This window comes from Hyla sarda, chromosome 1 (assembly GCF_029499605.1).
Source record: "Hyla sarda isolate aHylSar1 chromosome 1, aHylSar1.hap1, whole genome shotgun sequence".
Taxonomy (NCBI): domain Eukaryota; kingdom Metazoa; phylum Chordata; class Amphibia; order Anura; family Hylidae; genus Hyla; species Hyla sarda.
The window spans coordinates 250972239-250988041 of NC_079189.1; the positions used below are offsets into that span (position 1 = coordinate 250972239).

The following is a 15803-nucleotide window of genomic DNA, read 5'->3' on the forward strand; positions in this document are numbered from 1 at the left end:
CATTGGATTGAGGATGGTATGCAGAAGAAAAATTTAATTTAATCTTGAGTTGTTTACAGAGAGCCCTCCAGAATTTAGACACAAATTGGACGCCTCTATCCGAGACGATCTGCGTAGGCAACCCGTGAAGACGAAAAATGTGTACAAAAAATTGTTTAGCCAACTGAGGCGCTGAAGGAAGACCAGGAAGAGGGATGAAATGTGCCATTTTGGAGAATCGATCAACGACCACCCAAATAACAGTGTTGCCATGGGATGGGGGTAAGTCAGTAATAAAATCCATACCAATCAGAGACCAAGGTTGTTCGGGAACAGGCAGAGGAAGAAGAAAACCAGCGGGCTTCTGGCGAGGAGTCTTATCCCGGGCACAGATAGTGCAGGCTCGCACAAAGTCCACCACATCAGTCTCTAGAGTCGGCCACCAATAGAAGCGAGAGATGAGTTGCACAGATTTCTTGATGCCCGCATGACCTGCGAGATGGGAGGAGTGACCCCATTTGAGGATTCCGAGGCGTTGGCGTGGAGAAACAAAGGTCTTTCCTGGAGGAGTTTGCCTGATGGAGGCTGGAGAAGTGGAAATCAGGCAGTCAGGAGGAATGATGTGTTGAGGAGAGAGTTCAATTTCAGAAGCATCTGAGGAACGAGAGAGAGCATCGGCCCTAATGTTCTTATCAGCAGGCCGAAAGTGAATTTCAAAATTAAATCGGGCAAAGAACAGAGACCACCTGGCCTGACGAGGATTCAGCCGTTGGGCAGACTCGAGGTATGAGAGGTTCTTGTGATCGGTGTAAATAATAACTGGAAATCTTGATCCCTCCAGCAGATGCCTCCATTCCTCAAGTGCTAATTTAATGGCTAGAAGCTCTCGATCCCCGATGGAGTAGTTCCTCTCCGCCGGAGAGAAGGTCCTAGAAAAAAAACCACAAGTAACAGCATGCCCGGAAGAGTTTTTTTGTAGAAGGACAGCTCCAGCTCCCACTGAGGAGGCATCAACCTCCAATAGGAAGGGTTTAGATGGGTCAGGTCTGGAGAGCACGGGAGCCGAAGAGAAGGCAGACTTGAGTCGTTTAAAGGCGTCTTCCGCTTGAGGAGGCCAAGACTTGGGATCGGCATTTTTTTTGGTTAAAGCCACAATAGGAGCCACAATGGTAGAAAAATGTGGAATAAATTGCCTGTAATAATTGGCGAACCCCAAAAAACGTTGGATGGCACGGAGTCCGGAGGGGCGTGGCCAATCTAAGACGGCAGAGAGTTTATCTGGATCCATTTGTAGTCCCTGGCCAGAGACCAAGTATCCTAGAAAAGGAAGAGATTGGCATTCAAACAGACATTTCTCAATTTTAGCATAGAGTTGATTGTCACGAAGTCTCTGAAGAACCATACGGACATGCTGGCGGTGTTCTTCTAGATTGGCCGAAAAAATTAGGATATCATCAAGATATACAACAACACAGGAGTATAACAGATCACGAAAAATTTCATTAACAAAGTCTTGGAAGACAGCAGGGGCGTTGCACAGGCCAAAGGGCATGACCAGATACTCAAAGTGTCCATCTCTGGTGTTAAATGCTGTTTTCCACTCATCCCCCTCTCTGATGCGGATGAGGTTATAGGCGCCTCTTAAGTCCAATTTAGTAAAGATGTGGGCACCTTGGAGGCGATCAAAGAGTTCAGAGATGAGGGGTAAGGGGTAGCGGTTCTTAACCGTGATTTTATTAAGTCCGCGGTAGTCAATGCAAGGACGTAGAGAGCCATCTTTTTTGGACACAAAGAAAAATCCGGCTCCGGCAGGAGAGGAGGATTTACGGATAAAGCCCTTTTTTAGATTCTCCTGGACGTATTCAGACATGGCAAGAGTCTCTGGGGCAGAGAGAGGATAAATTCTGCCCCGGGGTGGAGTAGTGCCCGGGAGGAGGTCGATAGGACAATCATAAGGCCTGTGAGGAGGTAGAGTCTCCGCTTGTTTTTTGCAGAAAACATCCGCGAAGTCCATATAGGCCTTAGGGAGACCGGTTACTGGAGGAAGCACAGAGTTACGGCAAGGGTTACTGGGAACCGGTTTTAGACAGTCCTTGGAACAAGAGGGCCCCCAACTCTTGATCTCCCCAGTGGACCAATCCAGGGTTGGGGAATGAAGTTGAAGCCAGGGAAGTCCAAGGAGAATTTCCGAGGTGCAATTGGGGAGGACCAAAAGTTCAATCCTCTCGTGATGAGATCCGATGCTCATTAGAAGGGGCTCCGTGCGGAAACGTATGGAACAGTCCAATCTTTCATTGTTTATACAATTGATGTAAAGGGGTCTGGTGAGACTGGTCACTGGGATGTTGAACCTGTTGACGAGAGAGGCCAAAATAAAATTTCCTGCAGATCCAGAGTCCAAGAAGGCCACAGAAGAGAAGGAGAAGGCAGAGGCAGACATCCGCACAGGCACAGTAAGACGTGGAGAAGCAGAGTGGACATCAAGGATTGTCTCACCTTTGTGCGGAGTCAGGGTACGTCTTTCCAGGCGGGGAGGGCGGATAGGACAATCCCTCAGGAAGTGTTCGGTACTAGCACAGTACAGGCAGAGGTTCTCCATGCGGCGTCGTGTCCTCTCTTGAGATGTCAGGCGAGACCGGTCGACCTGCATAGCCTCCACGGCGGGAGGCACAGGAACAGATTGCAGGGAACCAGAGGAGAGAGGAGCCGAGGAGAAGAAACGCCTCGTGCGAACAGAGTCCATATCTTGGCGGAGCTCCTGACGCCTTTCGGAAAAACGCATGTCAATGCGAGTGGCTAGGTGAATAAGTTCATGAAGATTAGCAGGCATTTCTCGTGCGGCCAGAACATCTTTAATGTTGCTGGATAGGCCTTTTTTAAAGGTCGCGCAGAGGGCCTCATTGTTCCAGGATAATTCAGAAGCAAGAGTACGGAATTGTACGGCATACTCGCCAACGGAAGAATTACCCTGGACCAGGTTCAACAGGGCAGTCTCAGCAGAAGAGGCTCGGGCAGGTTCCTCAAAGACACTTCGAATTTCCGAGAAGAAGGAGTGTACAGAGGCAGTGACGGGGTCATTGCGGTCCCAGAGCGGTGTGGCCCAAGCCAAGGCTTTTCCAGACAGCAGGCTGACTACGAAAGCCACCTTAGACCTTTCAGTGGGGAACTGGTCCGACATCATCTCCAAGTGTAATGAACATTGGGAAAGGAAGCCACGGCAAAACTTAGAGTCCCCATCAAATTTATCCGGCAAGGATAGTCGTAGTCCAGAAGCGGCCACTCGCTGCGGAGGAGGTACAGGAGCTGGCGGAGGAGATGGTTGCTGGAGCTGTGGTAGTAACTGTTGTAGCATAACAGTCAGTTGAGACAGCTGTTGGCCTTGTTGCGCAATCTGTTGTGACTGCTGGGCGACCACCGTGGTGAGGTCAGCGACAACTGGCAGAGGAACTTCAGCGGGATCCATGGCCGGATCTACTGTCACGATGCCGGCTGGCAGGTAGTGGATCCTCTGTGCCAGAGAGGGATTGGCGTGGACCGTGCTAGAGGATCGGTTCTAAGTCACTACTGGTTTTCACCAGAGCCCGCCGCAAAGCGGGATGGTCTTGCTGCGGCGGTAGTGACCAGGTCGTATCCCCTAGCAACGGCTCAACCTCTCTGGCTGCTGAAGATAGGCGCGGTACAAGGGAGTAGACAGAAGCAAGGTCGGACGTAGCAGAAGGTCGGGGCAGGCAGCAAGGATCGTAGTCAGGGGCAACGGCAGGAGGTCTGGAACACAGGCTAGGAACACACAAGGAAACGCTTTCACTGGCACTAAGGCAACAAGATCCGGCGAGGGAGTGAAGGGGAAGTGAGGTGATATAGGGAAGTGCACAGGTGTAAACACTAATTGGAACCACTGCGCCAATCAGCGGCGCAGTGGCCCTTTAAATCGCAAAGACCCGGCGCGCGCGCGCCCTAGGGAGCGGGGCCGCGCGCGCCGGGACAGAACTGACGGAGAGCGAGTCAGGTACGGGAGCCGGGGTGCGCATCGCGAGCGGGCGCTACCCGCATCGCGAATCGCATCCCGGCCAGAGGCGGTATCGCAGCGCCCCGGGTCCGTGGAACCGACCGGAGCGCTGCAGTGAGAGGAGTGTAGCGAGCGCTCCGGGGAGGAGCGGGGACCCGGAGCGCTCGGCGTAACAAATACATTGACACATCTGTGGGGTAGACTTAATTGGCCATGAAAAAAAACAAAAATCCTAATAAGCAGCACATTCGCCCAGCAGAACAACGTATACGGTGCACACCATCATTGGGTTCCTGGTCAGGGAATCCAACTTAAATACAATAGAAAAGATTGCAGCACACGTGGAGTTCCATAAGATGCAATATTTATTGTGTCCTCACAACATAAGGTGCGACGTTTCGGAAACCTCCCGCCTCTTGAGAATGCTTGAGAAAGGAGACGAGAGGTTTCCTAAACGTCGCACTTTAATTGGCCATGGCTATACCATAGTAAATTCCAGGTCAAATAAACAAATATTGACAAATCCTACCTGGTACCCCGACTCTTCCCATGAATGAAGCTGTGTCGACCACGGCACGAAGTGGTGGCCAAGACACCCCTTTCATGCATCTCTCGGGGATAAGTTTTTATAGGGGATATGTTTTTCTAAACTGGAAAACTCCTTTAAAGATTTGTTTTAGTCAGTATTTGTTTCTCAGTGATAGTGTTTAACCGCGTAAGGACATAGGACGTAAATGTAAGCCCTGATGAGCTGGAACTTGGCGCACCAGGACGTACATTTATGTCCTGTACATGACGCAACACCGGAACTGCGTCTGCAGCAGTGTGGGCATTCTAATGGATGATTGTCTGCGGCCCAGCCAAGATCTTGGCCGTACTTGCTTCGACCGTCATCCTGGGGTCTTCTTCTCTGGTCTGAGATCGAACAGACCAGAAAAGAAGATCTCTAATATCAGTGATCAGTGCAATGCATATGCATAGCACTGAACAGTATTAGTAATGTAATGATTGCTATAAATAGTCCCCAAGGGGACTATAAAAGTGTAAGAATTGTAAAAAAATAAAAGTAAAAAAAAATTTGAAAAAGCCCCTCACCAATAAAAATTTTAATCGCCCCTTTCCCCCATTTTACTCATGGGTCAATCGTAAAAAAAATAATAATAAACATATTTAGTATTGCCACACGCGTAAATGTCCGAACTATTAGAATATAATGTAAATTATCCTGAACGATGAACGGCATTGCTGCATTTCAGTCACATCACATTCCAAAAAAAAATAATGAAATGCGATCAAATAGTCCCATATACGCTAAAGTAGTACCATAAAAACTACAGATCACGGCATAAAAAAAGGAGCCCTCATACATCCACGATAAAATGAGAAAGTTATAGGTGGTCAAAATAGGCCAATTTTAGACATACTTATTTTGTGAAAAAAGTTAGTTTTTTTTTAAAGCAGTACAATAATAGAAAAGTATGTAATCATGGATATCATTTTATTCGTTTTGACCCACAGAATAAAGAAAATATTTCATTTTTACCGTAAAGTGTACAGCGTGAAAACGAAACCATACAAAATTTGCTACATTTCAGTTTTCATTTCAACCTCCTCATACAAATACATTTTTTTTGACCTTTTCATACATTTTATGGTTAAATGAGTGATGTCATTCTACAGTACGATTGGTCACACAAAAAACAAGCCCTCACATGGGTCTGTGGATAGAAATATAATAGAGTTACGATTTTTGGAAGGCAATCAGGAATAAAAGAAAATGTCCTTAAAGGGGTACTCCACCCCTAGACATCTTATTCCCTATCCAAAGATCGCTCTGCGCGTAATGACGGGCAATACAAGGGCCGGAGCATCGTTACGTCACGGCTCCGCCCCTCGTGATGTCACGGCCCGCCCCCGTCAATACAAGTCTATGGGAAGGGGGCGTGGCGGTCATCACGCCCCCTGCCATAGACTTGCATTAAGAGTATGGGCCGTGATTTCATGAGGGGTGGAGCCATGACATCACGCTGCTCCGGCCCCTGTATCGACCGTCATTACGCACAGAGCGAACTCGCTCTGTGCAGTAATCATGGTGGGGTGCCACAGCGGCGATCCCTGGGGTCCCCAGCAGCGGGACCGCGGCGATCTAACATCTTATCCCCTATCCTTTGGATAGGGGATAAGATGCCAGGGGTGGAGTATCCCTTTAAGAGGTTAATCTGGTTTGAGGATTAAATAAAATTCTTGTTTTTTAGTGAGCAGCTAAAATAAACAAACTACAATATTCACCAACTTCCAAATAAATATATACCGCTGAACTTAAATGGTCCAGCAAAATGCTCAGACCAACCAGCAGATTACCATTTACATTTCCACAAAGTTTCTACTTTGTTTTTTGTCCTGCTTTTTTTGGTTTGAAAAAAGCAAGAAAAAACGCCTGAAAGAACGGCATTGCAATTTCCTGCGTCTGGCGTTTTTTCATTTGTGTGGAAATTGTGTTTTTGTCCCCTTTGTTGTTGTTGTTTTTTTGTACCCAAAATTTGTTGGGTACCAAAAAAAAAAAAAAAAAGGATGCAGTAGTGATGGAAAAAAAACTTTATTTAACGAAATTTTTATACATTTTTAATAAAGTGTGTGTGTTTCACTTTTGTTTTTCTAACTTTTTAGACATTTTATAGGTAGTACTACTACTCCCAGCAAAGAACACACTGTCCCATGATGGGAGTAGTAGTACATGTACTAATAGACATATCGCCCGATGCGATCGTCCATAATATAGTAGAGATGCGGAGCGGCTCTATACAGCGCTCACATCTCTGCTCTATACTCCAGGCTGCCAGTGGTGTGAATAGAAATTTACATCACTCATTCATATTTTCCGCCCAGAGTGGGGATTGGCCGGATGGTGGCAGCCAATCACAGCTCTCAGAGGGAAATATGAATGAGTGATGTTCTATTCACATCACTGGCCGGAGTATAGTGCAGAGTTGTGAGCGCTGTATAGAGCCGCTCAGCATCTCTGCAATAGATAAGACGATCACAGCGGATGTCAGGGGTGACACCCGCTGTGATCTGTCCTTAACTGCAGGTACTACTACTCTCATCATGGAACAGTGTGTGTTCCATGCTGGGAGTAGTAGTACCACCAAAAAAATAAAGAATAAAAAGTGAAAAACACACACTACATTTTTATTATTGTCAGCTACATTTTTTGTGCCCTGCCCGCACACATAAATTGATCCCTGTTTAAAAATTTATAAAAATGTTGTTATAAAAAATATAAATTTCGTTAAATACAATTTTTTCTTACAATATCTTTTTTATTATTTTTTTTTAATGAAATTTTATTAAAAAGGTATCTCCATCACTTTTTTTGATCACTAAAGTTCAAAAGAGAATAAAAAACGCCTGAAAAAACGCCAAAGTTAAAACCCACATGGTGTTTTTCTTGGAGTTTCTTTTACTCCCATAGACTTCTATGGGAGAAAAACACCACAATTTCAGCTGAAAAAATGCCAGTGGCTCAACATGCTGGGATTTTGCAAAACTGCCAAGGAGCTGAAAAATGCCAAAAAGAGTGAAAAAAACGGCAAAAGGATAAAAAAAAAATGCCAAACTGAAAATGCCAAGCGGAAAAATAATTTTGCGATTTCTCATTGATTTACAGCTAACATCTGGCTGCAGCGTTTTTTGGCCGAAAAAAAACAAGTAGAAACTTTAGCCTTATCCTTCCATCCCATAAAGAAGCCATGACAAAAAGCCAAACAAACAAAGGAAAGTGATTAGGAAGCACAAATGCAGCCTTAATAGGGTACAAGAGCTGACAGCCCTAAAGTCCCCACCTCACAGTATTTTGGAGCTCATTTTGGTCAGTATTCTTCCAAATCTTTGCATTATAGTTTCTGTGTCGATTTTCTGGCTAAAAATATTGACCAAAATGAGAACCAAAATAATTTTTAACATCTAGGCTGTGTTAACAAGTTGCGGTACCACAACTAATTATTGCTTTCATTTTTTACATGAATTGCATGAAATTGTGGTAAGAAATTGCGTATTGTATTCGCGACAAGAACACAAGTGGTAGTTAGATGTGATACTACAACTTGTAAACACAGTCCTAGCTAGAGATGAGCGAATCGAAGCTGACAAACCCGAATTTGTTAGGAATTTCTTGAAATATTCGATCTGCAATGAATGCGAATATTGCCGCAATTCTATTGCGCAAATTGCTTCATTAAACTCCATTTACTGTGGTGCAGGCTCCAGGGCATCTTAAATGGCAGATCCACATGTCAGTTCATGGGGCAAGGAACGCTGGGAAGGCAAGGTGGGAAGGTGGGTAAGCGGGATGACCCTGAATCACATGCAGCCTATCAGCAGCCAGTCACCCCTGTGATGTCACAGCCATATATTTTCGGCAGCCATTTTGCGGCTCGTCATATCATTCATTACACTGCAGAAGGATCGTAGGACAGACATCGCTGTGTGTGTATTACACAGAAAAGCTCATTCCAGCAGCCTTTCACATGCTAGTCACATCAGCGTTCTGGTGGACAGAGACTCAGAGAGCAGTGTTTTTTTCACTGAAAAGGATTTTTACTGTAGCCATTAACTTCTCAGTCACTTTGTTCGGCATAGTATTACAGAGAGGGTCAGATAGCTTTTCGATGCCTCATACATTTCAACAAGCTGCATCAACTTCATAATCCTTAGCAGAGGAGGCAGGAATAATTTTCCAGCGCAATTCTGTGTCTTTGTTCCACAACAAATCATCTGCTGGTTATACTGGTTATACTGTAGACGGTATAATACCCACAAGACCATTCCTAATAGTCTTTGACAAAGTGCAATTTTATGTTTAGTACACAGCTTTTTTTTTTTTGCTACAGCACTGTTTTTTTTAAGCATACTGTACCACATTTTTCTGCTCTCATAAGTGCATACCACATACGTACATCTAAGTAGTGTACTATTTTGTACCTGTTAATCTGTCAAAGGCCTAGATACTATGAAAGTCCAGGCAAAAGTAATCACCGGCTGGTCGTTTACTAAAATAGGTTTTCTTAAGCGTACTTAACCGCATTTTTCTGCCCTCATAAGTACATACCACATACCTACTTCTAAGTGGTGTACTATTTTGTGCCTGTTAATCTGTCAAGGGCCTACATACTGTGAAAGGACAGCCAAAAGTAATCACCGGCTGGTGTTTTACCCCAGTACATTTATTAAGCGTTCTGTACCGCATTTTTCTGCCCTCATAAGTGCATACCACATAGCTACATCTAAGAAGTGTACTATTTTGTACTTGTTAATCTGTCAAGGGCCTATATTCTGTGAAAGGACAGCTAATAGTACACACCTGCTGCTGTTCTAGAAAAATACTGTTTTAAACGTAGTGAAGCGTATTGTACTCCCCTCATATACCCAATAAGTAGTAAGGCAGAATAGTGCCAGGACGTGCACAGTGGAGTGGCAGAGGCCTAAATTCATCAGGCGCAGGCAGAGGTCACAGCAGAGTAGGAGCGTGTGGCAGCCAAAGTCACAGCGAGAGGTTTGAGCTCCCGGTGTCAGCTATCAGTCGTGTCTAGACCAGCAACCCAGCAGCCGTTATTGACCGGTTCACTCAGTCATCCACTTCATCCCAAGTGACATCTTACACTCCCAGTCAACAGTCAGTGGGTTCCTCAGACTCAACCCTCTCTTGGCATGGCCCTCATGCTGCTGCTGCCACCTCAAGGCTCTGTCCTTGTGCTGCTCTATAGTCTCCTCATGCTAATGCTACCACCTCCATGCTCTGTCATTGTGCCACCATATGGCCTCCTCAAGCTTATGCTACCAAATCCAGGCACTGTCATTGTGCTGCCATATGGTCTCCTCATGTTGATGCTGCCACCTCCAGGCTCTCTAATTGTGCTGCTCTATGGTCTCTTCATGCTGGTTCTGCCACCTCCAGGCTCATTAATTGTGCTGCTCTATGGTGTCCTCATGCTACAGCTACCACCTCCAGGCTCTCTCATTGTGCTGCCATGGATACTGCAAAACATAATTGAAGTGCTAGTCCCCAGTTTCAGAAATTCCTCTGCATAAGGGTCACTTTCAGGACTCCTGATGCTGCTGCTGCTGCTGCCACCTCCAGGCTGTCTCATTAAGCCACTATATGGTCTCCTCATGCTTCAGCCAACTTGAGGCTGTGACATTCAGCCACTATATGGTCTCTTCATGCTGCCACAAAGTCCAGGCAGTCATTCAGCCACTATATAGTCTCCTCATACTGATGCCACCTCCAGGTTCTGTCATTGTGCTGTCATGTGACATGTGACTCCTTGTTAGATTTGGTCCTTTGCACCCACACACCGGGGCCCAGGACACGAAAACTTGGGAGTTAAATTTTCAATTTCAGAATCCTCAATTTCAATTTAAAAATTAGAAATTCTATTTAAAAATCTTAAAATTCAATGGTCTCTCAAATGCTTCTGCCAACTCCAGGCTGTGCCATTCAGACACTATATGGTCTCCTCATGCTTCAGCCACCTCCAGGCTGTGTCCTTAAGCCAATATATGGTTTACATATGCTGCTGGGCCTGGGCCTAAAAATTTTTTATGGTAGCACTAGCTACCATAAATATTCAATTTAAATTTCAAAATTCATCTTTTAATCTTAGGGATTGTGAAGCCCTAGTGTCTACTCATGCTGCTGCCAACGCCAGGCTGTGACACTCAGACACTATATGGTCTTCTCGTGCTGCCGACACCTCCACACTGTGTCATTCAGCCACTATATGGTCTCCTCATACTGATGCCACCTCCAGGCTCTGTCATTGTGCTGCCATGTGACATGTGACTCCTTGTTAGATTTGGTCCTTTGCACCCACACGCTGGGGCCCAGGACACTAAAACCTGGGAGTTAAATTTTCTATTTCAGAATCCTCAATTTCAATTTAAAATGTTTTAATTCGATTTATAAGTCTTAAATTTCAATGGTCTCTCAAATGCTTCTGCTAACTCCAGGCTGTGCCATTCAGACACTATATGGTCTCCTCATGCTTCAGCCTCCTCCAGGCTGTGTCCTTCAGCCAATATATGGTTTACTGATGCTGCTGGGCCTGGGCCTAAACATTTTTTATGGTAGCACTAGCTACCATAAATCCTCAAGTTAAATTTCAAAATTCATTTTTTAATCTTAGGGATTGTGAAGCCCTAATGTCTACTCATGCTGCTGCCAGCTCCAGGCTGTGCCATTCAGACACTATATGGTTTCCTCATGCTGCCAACACCACCACATTGTTTCATGCAGCCACTATATGGTTTCCTCATACTGATGCCACCTCCAGGCTCTGTCATTGTACCGCTCTGCGGCAGTGATTCTAAAAGCGATGCCTGTAATCTGCATGTCATACTGAATAACAGTATTATTTCACTACCCCAGCACACTCAATATGCATTTTAGAACAAAGCAAAGTGTTCTACACCCCTATTGAGGCTCTCTGTAGTCCAGAAATAGGTGTTTTTAATATAGATTCGCCTGGAATAAATTCGGATCGAGCAGAATTTTTCAAAAGTTTGCTCATCTCTAGTCCTAGCCAGCACTACTGATAATTGATAGTAGATGAGGATAAATCTTTATGCCCTAACAGATGAAAATCTCTCTTAAAGGGGTATTCCGGGCAAAAACATTTTATCCCCTATCCAAAGGATACTATACACGTGCTGAATCTTCAGTTTCGGAAACCTCTGTGACGTCATGCCACGCCTCCTCCATTCATGTCTATGGGAGAGGGAGTGACGGCCACCACACCCCCTCCCATAGACATGAATGGAGGGGGCGTGGCGTGACATCACGTCCCCAGTCTTGGAAACCCGAAGGTTTCCGAAACTGGAGATTCAGCACCTGCATAGTATGCGGATGATCCAGGGAGATCGCGGGGGGTCTCAGCAGCAGGCCCCCCGCGATCAGACCTCTTATCCCCTATCCTTTGGATAGGCACGCCCCCTCCTTTCATGTCTATGGGAGAGGGCATGACAGCCACCACACCCCCTCCCATAGACATGAATGGAGGGGGCGTGGTGTGACATCACGTCCCCAGTCCTGGAAACCCGGAGGTTTCCAAAACTGGAGATTCAGCACCTGCATATCCAGGGAGATCGCAGGGGGTCTCAGCAGCAGGCCCCCCACGATCAGACATCTTATCCTTTGGATAGGGGATAAAATGTAGGGGATAGGGGATAAAATGTTTTTCCCCCGGAATATCCCTTTAAGCCTGACAATCAAGTATTTGAATAACACATTTTGGCTAAATTAACTTCTGCATTCATTTAGGAGCTCCATCACAGATGCAAAATAACTGATCTAGACGGTTTGTTGCAGTCCTATTGACTTTAAATGGTGTCCTTCTTGGTTCCGTCTGGTGTCCAGTTAGCTGAGTGCCGGAAAAAAAATGGATCTGAAGATTTTTTTTTCTCTGCTTTCATCCTATAATTTGGATAATTTCTTCGGATAGGGGATAAAATGTCTAAAGCCGGAATACCCCTTTAAGTCTTATTCCCTGTCTCCAGCATGGAATCCTATTTCATTCCTGGTCCCCAGTATGGCTCCCTTTTTCACTCTTGGCCTCAGCATGGCACCCGATCTTTTTTTATTTCAGTACTTTCCTCTTATTTCTTGCCCCTTGACATGATTCCCCTTCTCATTCCTGGCGCCAGCAAGGCACCTCCTCCCATTGCGGCAAGATATGAGTTACAACCTCCCTGCTTTCAGCTTTCCTCTTCCTGTCTACATCTGTGAGATTTGTTGGTGCTGGAAATGTACCACCTTCTGTTCTCTAAGTTCAAATAATGTAACAATGCGAGTAGTACCTTTCCCATGGTGACCCTTCCAAGTTTCATCCTCCTTCTTGCTGAGGCTTAGTGATACAGAACAGTGCTGATCTGCTTCCAGATTATTCAAAGTGCCTTTAAGTCCAATGTGTGGTCTTTTCAAATGGATTCCAGCTGAAAAACTTGCTAAAAAAGCTAAAATCTGATTGCCATAATAATATTGTTAACACTTTCCTTTACTCTGCTGCCAGACATACATAGGTTCGGTACTGATTTCCGTTAATCCATTCAAGCAGATGCCCTATTTTACAGATCGAGAAATTGAATTATATCAAGGGGCTGTAAGTAATTTTATGTTCATATTTACATTATACAAAAAGAGAGAAGGAATATGTGTATACCTGCCTGCTTTTGAAAGGGATGTACAGTTTTATGTAACTAAAATTTTAACAACTGGTGAATTTAAGGATACGGTCCCACGTAGCGCTAACACAACATATTTCATGCTGCGCAAAATGTGCTGTGCAATGGGAAATACGCTGCATTTTCTGAACTGAGCATACACACACGGCTAGCCGGTGGCAGCCCTGTGTGTTCAGTTAGCTTTGGGGGCAGGGCCGCACAGCGGCAAGCCTGTGGCACGCGGCCCCACCCCCAAACCTTACCGAACACACAGAGCTGCCGCTAGCTAGACTTGTGTGTATGCTCAGTGCAAAATATGCAGATTTCTTGTCTGGTCAACCTTCTTTTTTTTCCTTGTAATCTGGCATTGGCTTACCCCTCCTCTCTTGATTTAGAATGCATTAAAGGGGAATTCCAGGAAAATGTATATATATATATATATATCAACTGTCTCCAGAAAGTTAAACAGATTTGTAAATTACTTCTATTAGAAAATCTTAATCCTTCCAATAATTATCAGCTGCTGAAGTTGAGTTGTTCTTTTCTGTCTGGCAACAGTGCTCTCTGCTGACATATCTACTTGTCCTGGGAACTGCACAGAGTAGAAGAGGTTTGCTATGGGGATTTGCTTCTACTCTGGATAGTTCCCGAGACACGTGTCATCAGAGAGCACTTAGACAGAAAAGAACAACTCAACTTCAGGAGCTCATAAGTACTGAAAGGATTACGATTTTTTTTAAAGAAGTAATTTACAAATCTGTTTAACTTTTTGGAGCCAGTTGATATACATAAAAAAAAGTTTTTCCTGGATAACCCCTTTAATGCTCCACTGAGCTGAGTGTTCATATGTATAAAGGGGATCTGTAAAGCTGCCAGCCAAACAAGCATTGCATGTTTATTACTAAGCACATAGCAGAGCATCTGCACAATGGTGGCGATTGACTGGCACAGTGTTCCAATAAACTATATATGGAAGCTGCACTCATGGGCAGGGGAACTGATTTTTGTTAGTTCTTTGTCCCAATGAAGGGTCTAGGCTGTTGCGTAATCACCATGCCTCTCCTGTATGTCATAGGAGTAAAGGAGAATTGTAGTACCGTCTATCTTTTTCTTCTTTTTTATATCCTCATGTATATGTGTGTATATATATATATATATATATATATATATATATATATACACACACACACACACTTTGCCTGTTCATATTTTCAGTAAAACATGCAGGTAAAATCCATAGTAGACTGAAGCAGCAGATAAGATCACATCCAAATGCTGCAGAAATAGACATCTTCCAAATCTATAATTCCTGGTGGAACTGGCTGACCATCTAAATGTATGGTGTTGCCCAAACTAGCTCGACCCTTTGTTCAGTCCAGCTTAATGTGTATGTATCTGTATGGGGAAATTGTGAGGAATAGCTGTTGGTAAACGGTTCAGATATAGAAGTAGTATGGTACCAGTTTTTTTTTCTTTTGTTTTCTTTTTAAAACACTTCAAATGGTGTAGACATTGTAACTATAAGAAATGGTAACGTATAAAAATAGTATAAATATACAGCATTAGAGAAAAAGGAGCGCATATGTTAATATGTAACAAAAGGGGTGTGAGTTACATACCTATCAGTTAAATGCAGTTGTGTAAAATGCTGATGTCTCTATCTGGGATCCTCTATGCGGGAGGAGGTGGAACAAACGTGTACAAGCCTGAATGAAAAAATATGTGTGAATAATAAGTTATCCATCTGATGTTACATGCAAAAGAATGATGATATCTATCCCAGCACTGCAAATTATACCAGTTGCTGTACCTGTACCTGTAACACAAAGAGCAACAGACGAGAGACCTTTTTCGCTTTTTAGTGGTTGCGATGTTCTGCAGTGGGATAGTTCCTAAAAGACACTGGATATTAGTTTTTTTAAAGTAAGGAACAGAAGAGTGCTTTCCAATGGGAGTCAGGTGTTTGTAAATATAATAGTTGTCCTGCTCACCTAATAGTTTTTAAGCAATATATAGTTGGATTTCACAAGTTGAGTTCCGTTTGGTAAGGTGTAATGTGCTGCTGGGTATACCTTTTTTTAAAAAGAACAAGATGAAAAAGTATATTACAGCATGGTAATTATTGTACTGATTTACCAGTTGAGCACACGTAGTATCTGTGTGCAGGTGTAATAGTCTGCCGTAGTATAGTTTTTTCTTTCAGTGAGCGCGCAGTTTCTTTATTTGCTATGGATACATGCAGCTTCACTGTTAGATTTCCCTGGGATTTGTTGTATACGCGTACGGTGCAGTACAGGTATCAATATTAAAGTAAAGGTGCCTACTGTTGGTGATTTTGGGTCCAGAGTATCCACAAGATTGCTTACCTGATGGGGAGCGGTCTGGGAGACAGCCCCGGCCGTTGGCATCTCTACCAGGAACCGTTCCTAATGTGTAATATGAAACAGGTGATCAAATGTTCACTGTGTTAGTGACGTCACTACAGGTACTCAAGTGGACCAAAAAGCTCTGACACGTTTCGAGAACCTCCTGTTCTCTTCTTCTGGGAGTGCTCTTGGTCCGTGATCACACACTATTTATATCTTTGACATATCGTTGCATG

At 44.3% G+C, this 15803-nt stretch overlaps 1 protein-coding gene and 1 long non-coding RNA gene across 6 annotated transcripts in view; one reads left to right on the top strand and one right to left on the bottom strand.

Moving 5' to 3' along the window:
- The window catches only part of LOC130367791 (uncharacterized), a 104521-nt gene extending 89285 nt beyond the window's left edge, over nt 1-15236 (bottom strand). The window contains exons 1-2 of the long non-coding RNA XR_008892177.1: nt 15193-15236; nt 14821-14907 (exon numbers count right to left, since the gene is read on the bottom strand). This is a non-coding gene — a long non-coding RNA (uncharacterized LOC130367791). The remainder of the gene's footprint in view (nt 1-14820; nt 14908-15192) is intronic.
- The window catches only part of LOC130367773 (unconventional myosin-If-like), a 180814-nt gene that overhangs the window by 53374 nt on the left and 111637 nt on the right, over nt 1-15803 (top strand). For all 5 annotated transcript variants that reach the window (XM_056570537.1, XM_056570554.1, XM_056570565.1 and 2 more), the window contains one exon: nt 13051-13140. In XM_056570537.1, the coding sequence (XP_056426512.1) occupies nt 13051-13140 (90 nt within the window). The remainder of the gene's footprint in view (nt 1-13050; nt 13141-15803) is intronic.